Consider the following 18,226-nt stretch of genomic DNA (forward strand, 5'->3'; position numbering starts at 1 on the left):
GGGGAGGCTGATGGAGATCAGGTGCATGTCAGCCTCCCCTGACACCACACCCTGCAACCATTGCTCCACCATATATATCCCTTGTTACAGTATGTACATATGTGTATATGTGTGTATATGTGTGTCTGTCAATGACCTAGGCAGAAATAAAAGGCGGGACTTTCCTTGTCTTTCGTTGCAAACAACATCACTCTCCAACTCTGATTATCCCACCAGCTAACAACATCCCAGCAGCCAGCTCAACAGCTATTTTATTTCATCCATCAGCCTCTAATTTTTAGGAACTATGTTACACTTCGAATGACTTCTGCATGTTTTGTATCTCAGTTTGTTCTATTTAAAGATAGAAAACAGTGGAAAACACTTACTGTTGTTCTGTGGATATCCCTCAAAAACCTAAATCTTAAAAGCTAGAAATCCCATTTATTCCATTTTCCAAGTGTTGTTTCTGTTTTCCAGTCAATAAAGGATGTTGTGGAAGCAGTCAGCATGAGTCCCACATACAGACTGCTGTAGAGGTTTACTATGTAGGTCTGACAACATCCTTCTAACATTCTGGTGAAAGATTTTGAATGTTTGAATATTGACGTTTCCTGGAAGTTTTGTGTTGCACCTATACTTTGTTAGTTAAAGTAAAGGCGTTATCAGTATGATCCTATTACTTTCCCCACTTGTTTTTCTGTTGATGCTGTTTTGACTTTGTACAACTCAGATACTGTAGGCCATTCTGAGACACCTTCATATGGCTGTGAGATTTGATCAGACGTTTTCTAACTGGAATTATTGGAATTATTTTAAAACAAACAAACCACTGAGCAGGATTGAAGTGCCAGAAACCTGCAGGTAGAAAGGATTTAATGAAAACACCTGCTTGACTTTCTCTCAAACCAACACTGTCACGAGAGATATTTTTAATCGTTGTTTGACACAAGCTTGAATGTGTGCAGAACTTTTATGCTACAAACACAAACCAAGACATTTAAAATGAGTAACTCAGTGTAGGCAGTTATGAGAGTGTTGTCATCTACAACATTGCACATGTCTTTAAAAAGAGAAAATGAAAAAAATATAAATAAATGAATAAAAGATTCAAGATGAAATGAAGTTGTCATTATACATGTGGAGAAGCAGTTGTACACTTTTGCTTGATTTTCAAGACGAGATAAAAATGTTTAAACTCTGAGGCCTCCTAGATGATACTGCGTGTGAGCCAGAAATAAATATCCACATTGCAGCAGGGCTACAATGGAGGATGTACAGGTATATCCTGTTGGTATCCTTTACCGCCACTGTGTAAAAGAAGTGTGTGGACACAGCTGGAATATACAAACTATGGAGGGAGGAAGACTACATGTATAGAATCTTACACCTAGCATTATAAAATCATAGGCTAATACAGGCCTACACCAACAATTTATGATGCAGTTTCTTTTAGACGTTATGACATCGCTTTAAAATTAGACTCCTTGCCAGGAACACTTCATTTTTTTTTTTTTTTTGTCTGTCCCATTTGGTTCTTTAGCCGTCAGAATTGTTGTCTGAAGACCAACAAGGATACCAAATGGATTTATTCTGCCAAATGGATCATCATGGCATTGCCGTATTGGTCCATTTGATCAAACTTTGTTATTATTTATTTTATTTTCAGTTGTTACAGATGGGACAGACATGACTGGGGGATAGGAAAGGGAGAAAGAAAGAGAGGAAGGAAAAGAAAAACAGAAGGGAAAAGGGACAGTGAGAAAGGGCACTTACAAAGACAAAGAGAAAGAAAAAAAAAATATCTCCTGGATCACCTGTTGAGAGAAAAAGAAGAGAAGACAAGCAAAAAAACCCCCAAAAAAACCAAAGCAACATACTAAACACAACACCATCACGTTAATCTAGCTAAGTGTGAACAGCAGTAAATACTACGCAGCACAGACAGCGTTCAATGTGCTTTGAAGTAGCAGCTAAGAAAGGTGTAGTTTATGTCTACGAACAGTGAACACCCGTGTGCACACCTGTGTGGATCAACGCTCTTGTATACAAAAGGTTTCCCCATGTAACGGTCTGCTAGAGGGTGTGGAGGCCCATAGCCCCGTCCCCCAGGGCATGAAGCAGGCATGGAGGAGATCCAGGCTCCAGACATCCAGAGGCCCCAGAGTGCGAGAGCCCAAGGAGTACCACTGGAGGGGCATCCGTGCCACCCTCCTGGGAAGGGCTGAGGAGATCCCCAGACGAGGGGGTCACCCAGTAGCCACGGAGCAGAAGCCAGAGGGGCTGCACCGGCGTGCCCGCCGGCTCTGCCGGCAGCCAGCTGTGCCAGAGTGAACCGAGTTGCAGGCCCCGAGGCTGGAGGCCCGAGGGCCCCTTTGCCCCGGAAGAGGCCTGACCGAGCGACAGGCACCAGGCCCCGCCAAGTAGCCACCGGGAGTGAGCTGGTGCATACCTGAGCGCCCAACCCCGGACACCAAGAACCACCAATGCACCAACCCCTGAGGGCATCAGTTATCAGCAGGGAGTGTGGTGAGGGGAGATAGGCCTCCACACTTGGAGGGCCTGGGAGTACCCAGGGAGGTGGAGTCTAAGACCAGACCTGACATATAGACACAGACAAACAGGCACATACAGACATAAACATGCTTTCCCACCCTCATGCACACATATACAAACACTCAGCACTCACCCAACGTAGGGACAGACATACATAGACATGTACACACAATCATACTCCCCAAACATACTCTATGCCCCGGGTCCAGGTACCCTCACCCCCAGAGGGGGAAACGGCACCCAGACCCAAGAGATGTGACCCTTTCCCCCGGGGTGGAGGCAAGCAGACCGCCCCAGGCTCCGCAGCAGCAGGGAGGCCAATCGGACGGCCAACACCTCCTCCCAGCCTCCCCGCCCCGATGGCTAGTAGAGAACGGGGGTGTGTGAAGACCCCATACCTCCCTCCTCCCGCTCATGTGTAGTGTTGCTGCCTGTTGTTCTAAAGTGCATTTAAAACAAGGGAGGGCATGGTGCTGCTGCCAGAGAGCAGCAGGTGTTAGCACGGCCCCTCCCGAGAACCCTCAATGTCTACATGGATTTAAAATTGAGAGGTGGGCACCGGCGCCAGAGGTAGGGTTGAATACACAGACCGTCCTCTGGACGCCGTTAACCTGGTCACCCTCAAGGCCCTATACATACATATATATATATATGTATGTATATGTATGTATATATATATATATATATATATATATATATATGTGTGTGTGTGTGTTATGAGAGTGTGAATAATGTGGATGTCTAAGTTGTGAAATAAAATTGAGGCGCAGGTGGCCAGAAGGGGACAGAGGGGGGGGGGAATGCCTCCCCTGCACCCTGGTGACACACCCGCACCCCAAGGCCCTACCTGTGTGGGTGGGTGTGGTGGAGCGGGAAGAGGGAGGTAGCCGGGGATGGGGAGGAAAAGAAGGGAGGGGCATCCTGCCCCTCCTTAGGGTCAGCTCCCCGGCTGACCCCAGTAGGCACTCGCGTCCTCTAGTACCCACCAAGGCAAGGGAGCCCAGGCCCATCCAGACCGGGGCCTATGGCAGCAGCACCGAGGAACACTTCATTAAGTTAAACTCCTGTTTCCTTGACTCCTATCTCCTCATGAATCTTCCTCACCTCCCATCCTCACCAGTCTGGTGTGAGGGACTAAGACACGGGAAATTAAAATAGGACCGTGGAATGAGAAAAAGATAAAAAGCTTTAAACTGTGAGTCCTCCTGCATTGTGGATTAGAAAGTCATTGAAACAAAATTCTGATTTCTTCCTCTTTAACTAAATGAAAATTATTTTTTGCTTCAAGTTTTGTGTATGTGTGTGTACTTGTACACATTGCTGTGTTTGAACCAATAGAAAAGCTCCTCCTCAGAGGAAGAGGGCGGGCTTAACTTGGTGTCAGTGACAGAAATGAAAAAAAGCTGAAATGAGTGAGAAGGACGATGAAGGAAACGTCTGTGCTGTGTCTGCTCTGTAAGTAGAATCTCTGTGTTTGTTTCATCAGCTGTTTTTTAAAGTAATTAATTAATTAATAATTTTCATATTCATTATTTTCTTATCAAAACTTTATTGAAACATGTTGCTGAAAACAAATTGAGATGCAAAAAACCCCCAAAACAATTTAAGTCTGTTTACTGATCTGAAACATGTAAGTGTGACAAAAACCTAAGAAATCATGAAGGGACCCACTAGTTCAGAAATCTGAAGTTGTCCCAAATGAAGACTAAACAGATTACAAAATAGATTCCTCATATTTTAAAAACAGATAGTCAGACACAAATGTTTAGACTTCAGTCACAATAGCATAAGAAACATTTCAGGCTTCTCAAGTTAAGCTTTCCTGCACATCAAGGCAAAGTCAGATGGTCCATATTTCCAACCAAAGTTCAGTGTAGCTGCTGTCTGTTGAGAAAACAGCGATTTGTGAAACATGAGTGGGTCAATGATTGGACAGCTCTTTTCTTCAGTAACTGTATCCAAGACATTTTCTCTCTGCGGATCTCTGTCTGAGCAACGTGGCCCCTTGTTTCTTATCATTAATAGAGAGCTTGGCAAAGACATGATGAGACATAATCAGAGATGGTGCTTAATCGCACATAGCAAAACTGGCCCACTCAATGTGCTTACACATGGCCCACATACCACCAAGAATGACGGCCCTTTGGTGGCCCAGATCTGGGCCAGCACAAGGCCAGTTGCAGACACACTTCTTTTGATCAGTAGCTGACTTGCTCTACTGCCTGAGCTACAGCCACGCAGCGGTAAACATGAGTAAACCGTCACTAGGTTTTGGATAATGTGTACACCCACAACCGTGTCAAACCTGCATTTGAAACGTTGGCTACCATAGCAGTATAGTATTGCAACATGGCATTTGGGTTTTCTAACTAAAATAGGAAAATAGGAACATAAATAGTGTCATCTGGCAACAATCTGGTTGATATACACCGAGCCGTGACACCAGTCAGTCAGACGTGCCAGCTTGATGCCGGATCCAGGCCAGACCAGTTTTCTATGAGCCTGGGCCACATAAACCAAATCATAATCGGTCCAGATGTGGCATGCCATCACATGAACACTGCCATTTACGTCAGGTCTGGCCCACATCTGGATGACAGACCACTGACCACGCCAGAAGTCAGCCAGCAGTGCTGGCTTGACACCAGACCTGTCTGCTATGTGGGATAAAGACTCCCACTGTCTCAAAGTCATCTTTACAACCTTATGAATTAGTCACAACACATTAGCTCCCCACTCAACATACAGACAGGCAAACACAGGCATGAAGTCAGATGGACACAGCAAGATTTTCACTGTTATTGAAGAAAAGAGTGTTCACAGCTGGCTTTAACATAGACCTGAATTTTCCATTTTTCATATTTTCATTAAGTCTGCAATCATTTCATTTCAAATTATCCATGAAAAATATGACAAAAAAGTAAAATTTGCAGCATTACTCTCAGTTTATAATAAAAAGTACATTTTTCTTTTTATCTTATACTGTTTGCTAAAAAATTATGGCATGTTATTGCATCATCTAAGGCTTCTAAACTGGAAATGTGACAGATGATAAAATAAAGCATACACTCCTACAGTGAGCACCTTCTTTGGTTCTGTTATGCATGGATGGGCTTTTTTTTTTTTTTTTTTAGGGGGGGGGGTGATGTTCATGTTCATCTCAAAGTGTCATTTCTCTTTAGTTCTGATGTCACTGCTGAGCTGCAGAACAAACCAAGGTCAGTAACCTTCTTCTGTCACAGTTTAAACCTGATAAATGCTCACTGATATGACCTTGTTGTGGTGATGTCAGACAATCATCTGAATTAGCTAAAATAAATGATTACAAAAAACACATATGATTTCATAGTTTTGGCAGTATGCACGAAAATGTAACAGACCCCCCCCCCTTCCTTTTTTTTTAACCCTCGCAGCTCGTCTGACTGTGAGTCCCAGCACCTCTCAGTTCTTTATTGGAGACTTTGTGTCTCTGAGCTGTGAGGAGGACGACAGCTCTGCTGGATGGACTCTGAGGAGAAACACAAGCACAGAACAGAGGACTCAGTGTGGAGCTGACTGGGGAACATTAGCTGGTTCTTCCTGTAACATCACCTACATCTTTACAGTTGACAGTGGGGTTTACTGGTGTGAGTCCAGAGAGGGTCCCATCAGTAACATGGTTAACCTGACAGTCACTGGTAAGCTGAGTGTGTGGAGTTAGTGTTGATGAAGCTGTGTGTAAATGGATGAAATGCTGTAGTTTGTCTCTGTGTTGAGGTGGATCAGTGATCCTGCAGAGTCCTGTCCTCCCTGTGATGGAGGGAGATGACGTCACTCTGCTCTGTAAAACAAAGACCACTCCCTCCAACCTCCCAGCTGCTTTCTATAAAGATGGCTCCCTCATCAGGAAGCAGCCTACAGGTCACATGACCATCCAGCATGTTTCCAGGTCTGATGAAGGCCTCTACAAGTGTGACATCAGCGGTCATGGAGAGTCTCCATCCAGCTGGATCACTGTCACAGGTGACACACTCACCTGTCTGTGTTTCTGCAGGTTTCAACATTCACAATGTGACGAGAACTTAATGACTGTGTTTGCTTTATTTTAGACAAACCTACCACCACACCTCCACCTACATCTACACCTCCACACGTGTCAAATGTCCTTGTCATCCTCCCTGTGTTGATTGCTGCATCAGTCTGTGTTTTGGTTCTTCTGGTGATACTGGTCCTGCTGATGAGACGACTTGTTCATAGGAAACCTGAAGGTGAGACTCAGACTTGTAGACTATACATGTCTAGGTTTGTTTTGTAGAATAAAGTAAAGTATACACTCATTGTGATTACATTAGTATTAGTGTTAGTATTTATTCTCAATGTAATGAGGACTTAATGACTGTGTTTGCTTTATTTTAGACAAACACACCACCACACCTCCCCCTACATTCACACCTCCACCTACATCCACCTCTTCATCACTCTCCCTTCCTGTTCTCTCTGTCTTGTCATCTGTTGGATCAGTCATTGCGTTTCTTCTCCTGCTAGTGAGATGCATTTGTAGGAAAGGTAAAGTTGATATTTGGACTTCTGAGCTTTTTTAGAGTTATTTGTACTCAATATAAACATAAATGTGTGTGTATGTACCTACTGATTGTGTTGACTGTGAATTAACTTGTTAATGAAGCAACAATGTTAGAAAACTGTGTGCCTGCTTAGTGAGGTATGGTCTGTTAGGAAAGACAGGATTTTAGATCTTCAGTTGGTTTGTAAACTGGAAATTGTGTGCTGAACTGTTTGTGGTCTGTGGTTAATAGACACTAACAGGTCTGCAGTCGTCCCGTTTCCTGTTTGTCATCATAAAAAACAATATATATGTGTTATATGTTATACATATGTGCTTTATATTTAGATGATACCAACATTTTAGAAGCATCTAGATATACATTCTGAATCTGACTGTATTAAACTAAATAATCTCAAATGAAAAGATCTGAGTCTCTATGATCTGAGTCCTGTTCACATAATGATTTTTGCAGTAGCCACTAGTTTACAAAGAGCTCTATTATCACCTGCATAACCTACAGTGATGCCCTCTGTATGTGTTTTATTGTGCAGACACTGATAAAGATGCAGTCTACTCAACAGCAAGAACAGAAGACATCAAAAACAAGGACAACAAGTCAAAGATCAGAGGTACAGCTCCTGTTTACAGCTAAAACTGAGGCCGAGCTTTGATCTAACATATTTAAACCTTTGAAATAGTATAGTATAATTCACCATCTTTACCATCATATTAGCTTGTTAATATTTAGTAATTGGCCCTGTGTGCATTGGTGGGAACATTGCAGGTTTTGTGTGTACGTGTGTGTGTGTGTGTGTGTGTGTGTGTGTGTGTGTGTGTGTGTGTGTGTGTGTGTGTGTGTCAACAGCAATATGCTGTCTGTGAGGCTTGAAGCAAAGAAGCTTGACTAATAATCCACATTTGACTACAGTTATATTTTCAACATTGATGTAGGAACAGATCGGGGGGTTTAATGGTGACCATTACTGTTTTAGAAGGAACAGAATATCTTTTTGTCCAAATTGCAGCTCATTTTCTTAGGGACACGTGTAATCTTAAAGGTGCTACTGCATTGATTCACCCTCCTAGTATGTGTGCTAAATGAAAGGTGTGTTGTGACTTTTGATTCAAATCTGTGCTAGTCAATATTTTATAACCTGTGTTAATGAGACATAATTGCCAAAATCAGCTCACACGGTCCTTTAATACAAGAACTTTTTAATTGTCTGCAGCTGCAGCTTCCTCCTGGTGCGAGAACATGCTTACTTTGTGCTCTGTGGTGAAGAGTGTCAGTCTGCATTAAAAAAAGTTGCCAGTTTTGCGGCCGTCCACCTGCCTTTTCACAGAAATGCCCCCACTTCTATGTGGTCATTGTGTGTTTCACAGCAGAGGTGTTAGGATGAGGAAAAAAACTCATCAGATGCTGTGGTTTATGAAAACCATCACTGAATCTTTTCATGCTGCTGCATAAAAGAAAACAGTAACACAGGTTTTGTTTTAGTTCAGTAATGTAACAGCAGTCATTCTGTTGTAGTAACTGTAATCTCTTTACTCTGCAGACACAGAATCAGTCGCTGTATACTCAGCAATGAGACTGAAGGCATCAGTCATGGGCTAAAAACCATCAGAACAAGAAGGCCCAGGTACAGCTGCTCTGTATGTCTTAATGCATGTTCAATTAACCAGGTAAGAAAGTCCCAGAAAGTTGATTCTGTTCATCTGGACTTTGTATTTTCATTGGGAAAAACGAACATTCTGCACAGTGAAAGCAGAACCCAACAGAAGCCAACTTATTTATTCAGATAATGCTCATTTTCTTTTTTTAACTGGACTTCTTTTTATTTGATTTCCTGTCATTTATATCCTGTTCATGGTACATATTCATATCAAATATGACCAGCATTTGTAAAAATCAAATTAGTGTATGCATAAGTAATCCCTGTGAACCAGTTATTGTTCTACTCCTTAATTTATATGAGGTCAAAGAGGGGGGACTTAAAATTAATATTTTGAAAGGAGCAAACAAGCTCCTTTAAATTTGGTTACATAACATCTTTTGTGGTGTCTGATTTAACAAGGAGAAATCCTGTTCAATGGAAAGAGATTTTGATAACGACCAGTTTCCCATCAAAGAGCCAAATAAAAAAGATAGTTGTGAGCTTGCTGGACATGATATCTGTAACATGCAGCCATCTCATGGCTGAACATTGGTTGGTTCTTTTTCTCTATCTGCTCAGTAGCATACATCTTTAATGATTTAAAAAATGAGTCACTAACAATTCAAAAATAAATTCCAACTTTTGCACTTCCAATTCTTGTTTTTAAAGTTTTTACAGTCATTAATAATATATGCTGTAAAGCCAATACATGCGGGAAAAATAACAGTTGAAAGAAATCAATAAAAGCCCCAAAGTATCATGACATCCAAGCCCATGAGTGCATAAGAAATTCTGACAACAGCTGATGTTTGAGTCTGTGGGACCTCAGTGTTTCATTCTTTCCAATGTTTAGCCAGAAAAAAAATAGAGATGAAGAGTATTCAGAACATGAGGCATTTTGCCTTCACTGGACAACGGAGGGAGTAGACCGGAGGGAGGAGAGAGAGTGCTGGGGAATGGCACACAGGAAATAGTTTACAGCAGGCCTCTGCAGTGAGCACTCTATCCTGCAGTACATGGCTTACTTCCTCAATCAGATCAACTTTAATAGGCATAGCCTTATAATCAGACACTGACAGTGATTTTGAAGACAAGGAGGAGACTGATCTCCAAACAAGCCCATCAGCAGTTAATAAATTTCACATCAAATCTAATTTAAAACTTTACATACAAGATGTTTGTTAGATGGGGCTGAGATATACAGGCAAGCCCATAATCATTCATACCCCTGGCAAATTACTTTTATTCAACTAGCAAGTGTTGTTCAGGCGTCTCCCAAAAGATAAGACAATGTACAAGAGGCATCATTGTGGAAAAAAAATTCTCAGCTTTTATTTATATTTGAGCAAACAGTATCATCTCCAGAATTATTTATGCCCTTCACAATAATCAATTGAAAAGACTTTATTGGCTATTACAGCAATCAAATGCTTCCTATAATTGCAGACCAGCTTGTTGCATGTCTCCACAGGCATTTTTGCCCATTCATCTTTAGCAATGAGCTCCAAATCTTTCAGGTTGGAGGGTCTTCTTGCCATCACCCTGATCTTTAGCTCCCTCCACAGATTCTCAATTGGATTCAAGTCAGGACTCTGGCTGGGCCGCTGCAAAACATTAATGTTGTTGTCTGCTAACCATTTCTTCACCACGTTTGCTGTATGTTTTGGGTCATTGTTGTGCAGAAATGTCCACTGGTTCCCAAGGCCAAGTTTTTCTGCAGACTGCCTGATGTTGAGAATCTTCATGTATTGCTCTTTTTTCATGGTGCCATTTACAGTGATAAGGTCTCCTGGTCCATTGGCTTAAAAACACCCCCAAGGCATTATGTTCCCACCACCATGTTTGACAGTGGGGATGGTGTTCTTTGGGTTGAAGGCTTCTCCTTTTTTACACCAAATGAATGTGTCATTTCCAGTCAAAAAATAACTTACTGGTTGAATAAAACTAACTTTGAGTCAAAATTTGTCAGGGGTATGACTTATTATGGGCTTGACTATATATGTATCTGGTCATTTTGTAAATTCTAAATTCAGACAAATCCCAAGTATTAATCATGCATGTAGTCTGTATTGCTCAGAATTGCCTGAAGTATCTTTACATGCACTTTTATGGTTGTATTGATATCATAACATTTTAATCTGGCAGGTCCACCAGACCAGTGAGCATTGGCAGATTATTTGAACACAGCACAAGGGTGACCAAATGTTATTGCTCATTCTCCAGTGTTGCAGACAGGCTGCAGCTTCTGGTGATGGTCCCCGTTTCAAAATCTCACTTCTCAGCTTGTCAGAGAAATATTCTGTCGAGATGGAGAGAGTTTGACTTCTTAATGTCATTTAATGCAGGTGATGAGCTAATCGTTTCAAGCTTGTAATCATGTTTCCTGTGTTTTGAACTGTATGTGTTTGTGTTCAGACGTTAAACCAGAGCGAGACGCCGTCTACTCTTCACTGAAGTAGTTCACCAGTATAACAACTGACGTCCAGCTGCTGGTCTGTAATCCCCCTGCAACACAGATCAGAAGACAGCTATATGTTGAAAACATGACTTTTTATGTACATTTTTCGAGTGTGTATAGCCACACATGATCACATGATCAAATGTTAATGGTATTTTTTTTTATCAGTCCTAATGTCATCTGTCTCTTAGTCTCATCTTCCTCACATCTTATTGTAGCTTTAAATAAAATACTCTTTTCTCATGTCTATGAAAATGTTTCAAAATAAATGGACAGGAAATTGAGAGTGTCTGTCTGCTGAAACACTGCAAGGCTGCCAGAGAAGGGAAAAGGAGAAGGAATCAGAGAGTGTTGTTTATGGTCAGTAGTTGAGGTGAATTAAGGTTATAATAATAATAGTTCTCATAATAATATACCAATTTTTATAAGATACAGGGAAATGGTTGCTAGAGGGTGCCGTTACTCTCCAGGCCACCAGAGGGTTTTGCATTACTATTTTTAAAGCCTGGCAGAATTGCAACCACATTTTTTTTTTTTTTTGCATATGAAACTGGACGAGTTATACTTACATCTTATGCCATCAGCTTGTCCTAGGTCACGGTTTCCTTCCACACATGGCTTTGCAAAAACTGCATAAAAAGCATTTGCATTATAATATTTATTTTCGTTTTTCCTGCAGTATATAAAATCTCAAAAATAAAACTATAAAGACACTCAAAATAAACTTCCTGTGGTTGGAAACTTTGAGGGATAAACCTCTGAAATTTCTCTAATTAGAAATATATGTAAAGAAAAAACACAAAAACGATTTTCAAATTTTTTGTAGTTTATTGCACTTTTTTGCAATTTATGTAGTTACTATGGACTTAATGCAAACATATTAAATAAACATATTAATAACTTATTAAAATTTGGGATAGCAACTTGAAAAACTCTCAAAAATGCCACTACAGCATGTAAAAATATAAAAATAAGCTCTGGGGGACTTGGTTCTGTGATAGGTCTTAAAGGGTTAAAAACAAACAAAAAATATTTTTGCTAGAAAATCATCCAGATGGAGAATAAAGTGCTCCACTCTCCCCTTTTCTTGAACAAACGCTCTGATTCAGTCCTTGAAATCAAAAGCATCCGATTCTTCAAGTTTAATTCCAGGACTGAGATCTGTATCTGCAGCTCAGATTGAAATTTTGTTTTAAAGTTTTTATTTTTATAATATATTTTAAATTTGTATTAAAGCCCAACCCTTTTATTATTAGGGGTGTGGCCTCTTTGATTGACAGCATGGGGCATCTGTAGCTGCTAACTGTGTTCTAGGCAGCTAATTGTTGTTCCTGCTGGACCTCTGACCGTGATTGTGCTGCTGTATCCTTTTTAATGCAATTATCTGACCAGTAATATGGCTGCTGTGCTGTGTGGCTAACTGAACTAACAGACCGTTCATGAAGCGCTCCAATTTTGGAGAGTGAAATCTTAGGATTTTATTTGGATGTTACTGAGCACTAATTAGCAGGTAGCTGTGTCTGCACCATGCATCTATGCAGATTAATGATGATTGGACACTTAGACTTTCATTTGTCTCTATGCACCGTTGTAGAAATTCATCTCATGTTAACAATAACGTGGCGCATAGCGTGATGTCAAAAAAGGCACACACCTTTGACATTGTGTGAATAAATCTCAGTGTTCCTCGTCCACATGTAAACGCAAAAACGAGTTTTCGAAAATCTCCACCCTGGTGGGAGTTTTTAAAAATTTCAGTTTTCACTGATCCAAAAAGCCGTTTACATGTGGACGAAAGGCCCAAACACATAGAAGAAGCTGCGTTTTCAAAAATACGCAGCTTACTCAGTACATTTCAAAAACTTTACATGTGGACGTAGCCTTAATCCTGTGTGAAAATACCAAATAATATTAAAAATAATTATTTTACACTTTGAAAGAGTAGCATTAAAGTATCTTCGATAAAGCCAGTGAAATCTCAGAAACAATAAAGACCAAATTAATAAATGTCACGAATCGGCTGTGTGCAGGCAGGAAGAGGACCCAAAATGCAGGACTCGCAACACACGGGAATGAACTCAGGAAAATGCAGCTTTATTAACAGACTCAGGGAAATGACGCAGAACTAAACTAGACTGAGAAAACAAAACCTAAAACTCCACAGAGAGGAACACCAGGGATCACACAGCATGAGGGAGGACGCAACACTGACACAGAGAAACACAGGGCTTAAATACACTGGGGAATAACGAGGGGAATGAGACACGGGAGGAGAGCACAGCTGGAAGGAATCAGACATGACGAGACCAAAGGGAAGCAAAACTAGAAACACTGACATGAGACACAGACCTTCAAAGTAAAACAGGAAACACACCGACTGAACTCTAGACACATAAACTTAACAGAGACTGGGGAGAAGGAACATAGAGACCTGAAATGTGGGACAGAAGGGGACAGAGTTAACACCGGGAAACCAAATAGCAAAACCTAAGAATTGGAACTCAGGAAGTACTAAAGAACTAGGGAGCTGGAAATACTTAGGACAGAAACCAAAACACAAGCAGTCATAATCCATGATAAAATCAAAAGTAAAACTCAAAACACTGGGTCACCGACCCAGGACCATGACAATAAAAATATTACGCAAAACTTTATTAGCAATGAACAGACAGACTCACACAATGGGGAACTTTTAATGATGAAGCATTTTATTATATTAAAGGAGATGAATCAACAATATGTGAAAAGCTCTTGAAAGTTAAATTAAAATGATATGAGCTCCCTTTGGAGTTAAGTCGAACGTACTTCTCTCATTGGCTTCATAATACAGAACACTCCAGCTACACTGATGTCATCACAGACAGCGTTTTTGTCTTCATTTTCTTCACTTGTTTCAGTACATGTGTGTAATTATACTATAACAGCTGATCTCTACACGAGGATCAGTTTGTGTTGTTCGAACGTCACAGAACAAGTTTGATTTTACAAACAGCTGACTCACTCATTGCAATGAAAATGATGCAATGATCTCTGAGATGAGTGATGATGTGAGATGTTACTTAATGACTAATCTCAGGCTGAAATCCATCTGTCACATATGTGATCAGACTGTTTAAACAAGCTGGTTAAATCTGATGTGTTGATCTTTGAACTTTCTTTTTTGCAGTTGTCTTAAGATTAGATCATTTTAACATATTTTCCATCACTAACGTTTCCAGTTATTTTCAGTGGATGGCATGTTTTCCTTGAAATCACCCAAAATTTCTTTTGAACTGAATATTTAGTGAAATTTCTTGTGACTAAATATAATGCTATGAATTTTGACCTGATTTTTCTTAAAGTTTTTGTCTTGATGTTTTCTTTTTGTTCTTCTATTGATCATAAAATCAACTCCAAATTAACTCCCAACAACAACAAAAGCAGCACCAAAAAGGACCGACTTGCTACAAGTCCAGGATGCCCTCCATTGTCTCCACCCTCTCTTCTTCCTCCTGTCTGACCTGCAGGTGAGAAACAGGTGTGAGGTGTCAGCTGTCAGGTAGGTGATGAGTGAAGAACAGAACAGAATCCATTTCCTCTTCAAACTGCTGTCAGACATTATCTACTGCACTCTGATCACATCACTCAGACCAGATGCTTTCTACAAAGTCTCATCAACAACATCTTTAGAAACAAACATCAACAACCAGGAAGCAGCTTCACCTCTGATCACACACACACTCAACTCTACTCACTCACCTGGAGGATCAACAACACTCAGTGTGATAATGCTGATGGGGGGAGTCTTCAGATGAGCTCTCTTCCTGCGGTTTGTTTTTCTGAAGACGCGACACTCGTATGTTCCAGTATCACTAATCATCACATTCTTCAGAATCAGAGACACGTCTCCATCCTTCATCTGTCTGTCCTGCAGATCCACCCGATTCTTAAAAGATGGATGCTGGTCATCAGGAACAAAAAGCTCATCTCGATACATAAGGACACATTCTTTTCCCAGGTCAGCTCTGCTCCACTCTACAACTATGATGTTGTTGCTTGGAGCTCGACATCTCAGAGTGACGTTCTGTCCAGACGGAACTGTGATGATTTTCTGGTCTGAAACTGGAAACAACAAAGAGCAGAGAGGTTAAAGGTCAAAGTACAACTGTTCACTTCTACAGCAGACACCAGACAGAGGGAGAAATACACACACAAAATAGAGGATTGTCTGTTGTTAATAGATGACTGCCTTTTATTGTGTGTGTGTTTTTTCTTCTTTCAGCTGGTCCCTTAAGGGGTCACGACAGCGAATCTCCTGCCTCCTCCTTTCCTGATCCCTAGCATCTTCATCTGGGCTGATTTGTGAGGGAAGGACGGCAGCAAGAGTGAAACGAAGGTACAAGAGGGTTTGGTGACGATGGCTCTGACACAAAGATAGTGTTTGGATTTTCATTGTGAGTGAGCAGAATGGACGGCATTATGAATAAGTTCATCAGAGGGACAGGTCAGGCTGAGAAGTTTGGAAACAAAGTTAATGAGGAAAGACTGAGATGGATAAAAACATCCTCTGAAAGGATTTTGTGAACTTTGAAAATGAAATAAACTCAAATAAAAGTCTGTCTTTAGTTTTAGAATCAGCTAGTTTGGTAAAACTTTATTGATGGATGAGTTCATTGACAGTCTGGATGTCTTTATTGTAATACCTGCACTGATGCTCCTAAATCTTGCCTCTCACACAAAACCTCTATACAGTAATATTTAAAAAGACTTGAACTGAAAGAAGAAAACCAGCTCTGGAAAAAACTGAACTAAACACAAAAAGTCCTCTCATTATAAGACACTGTGAGTCTCTGCATGCTGCCTTTATGGAGCTACAGCTGTTTGTATACACTGAACAAAAAGCTTCATAGCTGTATACTGACTCCTGACACTACAACACATCACACTGACACACACATTACACTTCTTTGTCTCTGTGAGATCTGAAATACATTGACATGCTAGGTCCACACTGTAATAATGTGAATTATTGCTTACAGGCTGATTTGTGTTCCACACTAGGCTGTGTTGCTACACGGACATTTAAGAGTGCGACACAAGGAAATGAGTGTGTGGGCTACAACATTATGCTGTATGGTGTTGTGTATCCCAGCAGAGTCAATATGAGCCACATTAGTTGTCAAGAAATCTTACTACCCCACTGGGTGGGAAACAAATATTCTGGGGTCTGTCATAAATGAGACCAGAATATAACCCACACGCTCAACGCAGCCTCGTGTCTCCTTCACACACATGGAAATGCTGAATCAGTATAAAAAATAAATCTTTGTAAACATTTTTACTGTGTAAACAAGACTGATTAGTTTCAACTTCATCTTAGAGAGATAAAGAGGTTGGTTTCTAACAGTTAAGTCTCACCTGCAGAGATAAACACGACTACGCAGATAAACAGAATCCGACAGGGTGATCGAAACATTTCCGTGTTCTTAGTTCTGCTGACCTTAGATTGTTATAAATGTCTGATGATACTGGTATCTTTGTGAATGATGAATAACAGAACCTGAGTTTAAAACCTGACTAGATTACATAAATCCAAGTTTTAAATAAAGCTGACCGTGTTGGAACGGATTTCTCAGTCAGTTGCACTGTCCAATATTTTGTAGCAAGAGGAAGTCCGTTTTGGTAGGTTGGTGATAATAAATAACTACGTAACAAAAAAAAAGAAGACGTGAGATAATAAATCACGTGATTAAAAAAAAAAAAAGTGCGGTCCATGTTTCGTTCTCATGACCACCCTGGTAACAGGCTTTAATTTTTGGGGCTGGCACTTGCCATCTATCAAGCAAGTTCAAAGCAAAAGAGAGACTGATACATTTTTTTGTTTTATTTTCCTCTAATCTTGCCCAACCAGCAGTACTCTATCACTCCGATTACCCTACCAGCCAACAGGCCAACAGCCAGCAAAACATCTGTTTACCATTCAATATCCACCAGGTTATCCAGTGCCGTCAAAAACCCCCGATGGGTCACCAAAGAAAAACTGGCAACAACACCACCCAACAGGACCAACAGCTGTTTACAGCAGGTTTGGCTTCTGCAAATATGAATAATTAAATGTAAAAAATTCAGAATGTTTTGTTTCCACGCCAATTGGCTGTTTATTTGAAGCCCACAGTTTTTAATCCTGGTTCACCTGAATGAACATTAACAATCAATCAAGCCATGATTATCACAGATGTAACCCTACTTTTAAGTGCATCCAAACAAATTAAAATGATTAAAAAAGAAACACCAAAGCCTGTTTCACATCACTCACTGCTGTTCTGAAGGGTCATCTTAAACACTCTTCTGAATAAAGTAAGTAAAGTTTCTTTAATAAGTGCTTTTAACAAACACTTTACGCAAAAGGGTAAAATTAATATCATCATTAAGTGGCGAATAGCCAATTAAAAGATTCATCAAGACACAGTCAAATAAACAGGTAGTTTTAAAACAAATAAATAATATTTAAAGAAAATATCAGGAAATACCCACTCCAATTAGAAATTCCACTGAAAGATGAGAAAAGTTTGAATGCATTTCCGAAGCTGCGTCTCTGTTTTCCAGTCCAAAAGTATGGCAGCGTTTATGAGAACTACTCAGCATGAGTCTGGTGGTGTCCAGTTTAGTAGGTTCAGGAAGGTTTGAGGCAAACATAGCACTGAATGTTTCTTTATGTGGTGTGCCCCTATAATTGCTTACAGAAAATACGATAGCATCAGTATGCGTCACATATCTGTCTACAATCTGGCATGCTAGCGTTTAGAAAGAAAAATGAGTGGAAAATAACTTGCTCTCACATTAAGTCTTTAAACTTGCACTGCTATAGTCCTTTTATCGTGCAAAAAGATAAATAAATAAATCGTTAGGTAAACAAAGATGGTGCAAGTGGATAAGTGTAGAGGAGGAGGAGCTTAGAAGTTTCACATGGCTTAATAAGGCAAGAAAGAGGAATGTTTGATGTTTGGAAATAAACAAGTTGAAACTCTGACTCTTCTTCTGTCATTTGTGGATCCG

At 40.5% G+C, this 18,226-nt stretch overlaps 1 protein-coding gene across 2 annotated transcripts; it reads right to left on the bottom strand.

Moving 5' to 3' along the window:
- Positions 1–13,819: 13,819 nt before the first annotated feature.
- Positions 13,820–17,884, bottom strand: LOC109199135 (coxsackievirus and adenovirus receptor-like). 2 transcript variants are annotated; one of them, XR_002059603.2, is made up of 3 exons: positions 17,705–17,884; positions 14,930–15,292; positions 13,820–14,691 (listed from the first exon to the last, which is right to left on the bottom strand). XR_002059603.2 is itself a non-coding variant. In XM_019354463.2 (3 exons), exons 1-3 carry the CDS (start codon positions 16,644–16,646, stop codon positions 14,570–14,572), a joined length of 543 nt encoding a protein of 180 aa, XP_019210008.1. In that variant the 5' UTR covers positions 16,647–17,008; the 3' UTR covers positions 13,820–14,569. The 2 variants fall into 2 exon arrangements, 1 of the variants encoding a protein (XP_019210008.1); XM_019354463.2 differs by lacking the exon at positions 17,705–17,884 and adding an exon at positions 16,589–17,008.
- Positions 17,885–18,226: the final 342 nt, after the last annotated feature.

This window comes from Oreochromis niloticus, linkage group LG3 (genome assembly GCF_001858045.2).
Source record: "Oreochromis niloticus isolate F11D_XX linkage group LG3, O_niloticus_UMD_NMBU, whole genome shotgun sequence".
Classification (NCBI taxonomy): domain Eukaryota; kingdom Metazoa; phylum Chordata; class Actinopteri; order Cichliformes; family Cichlidae; genus Oreochromis; species Oreochromis niloticus.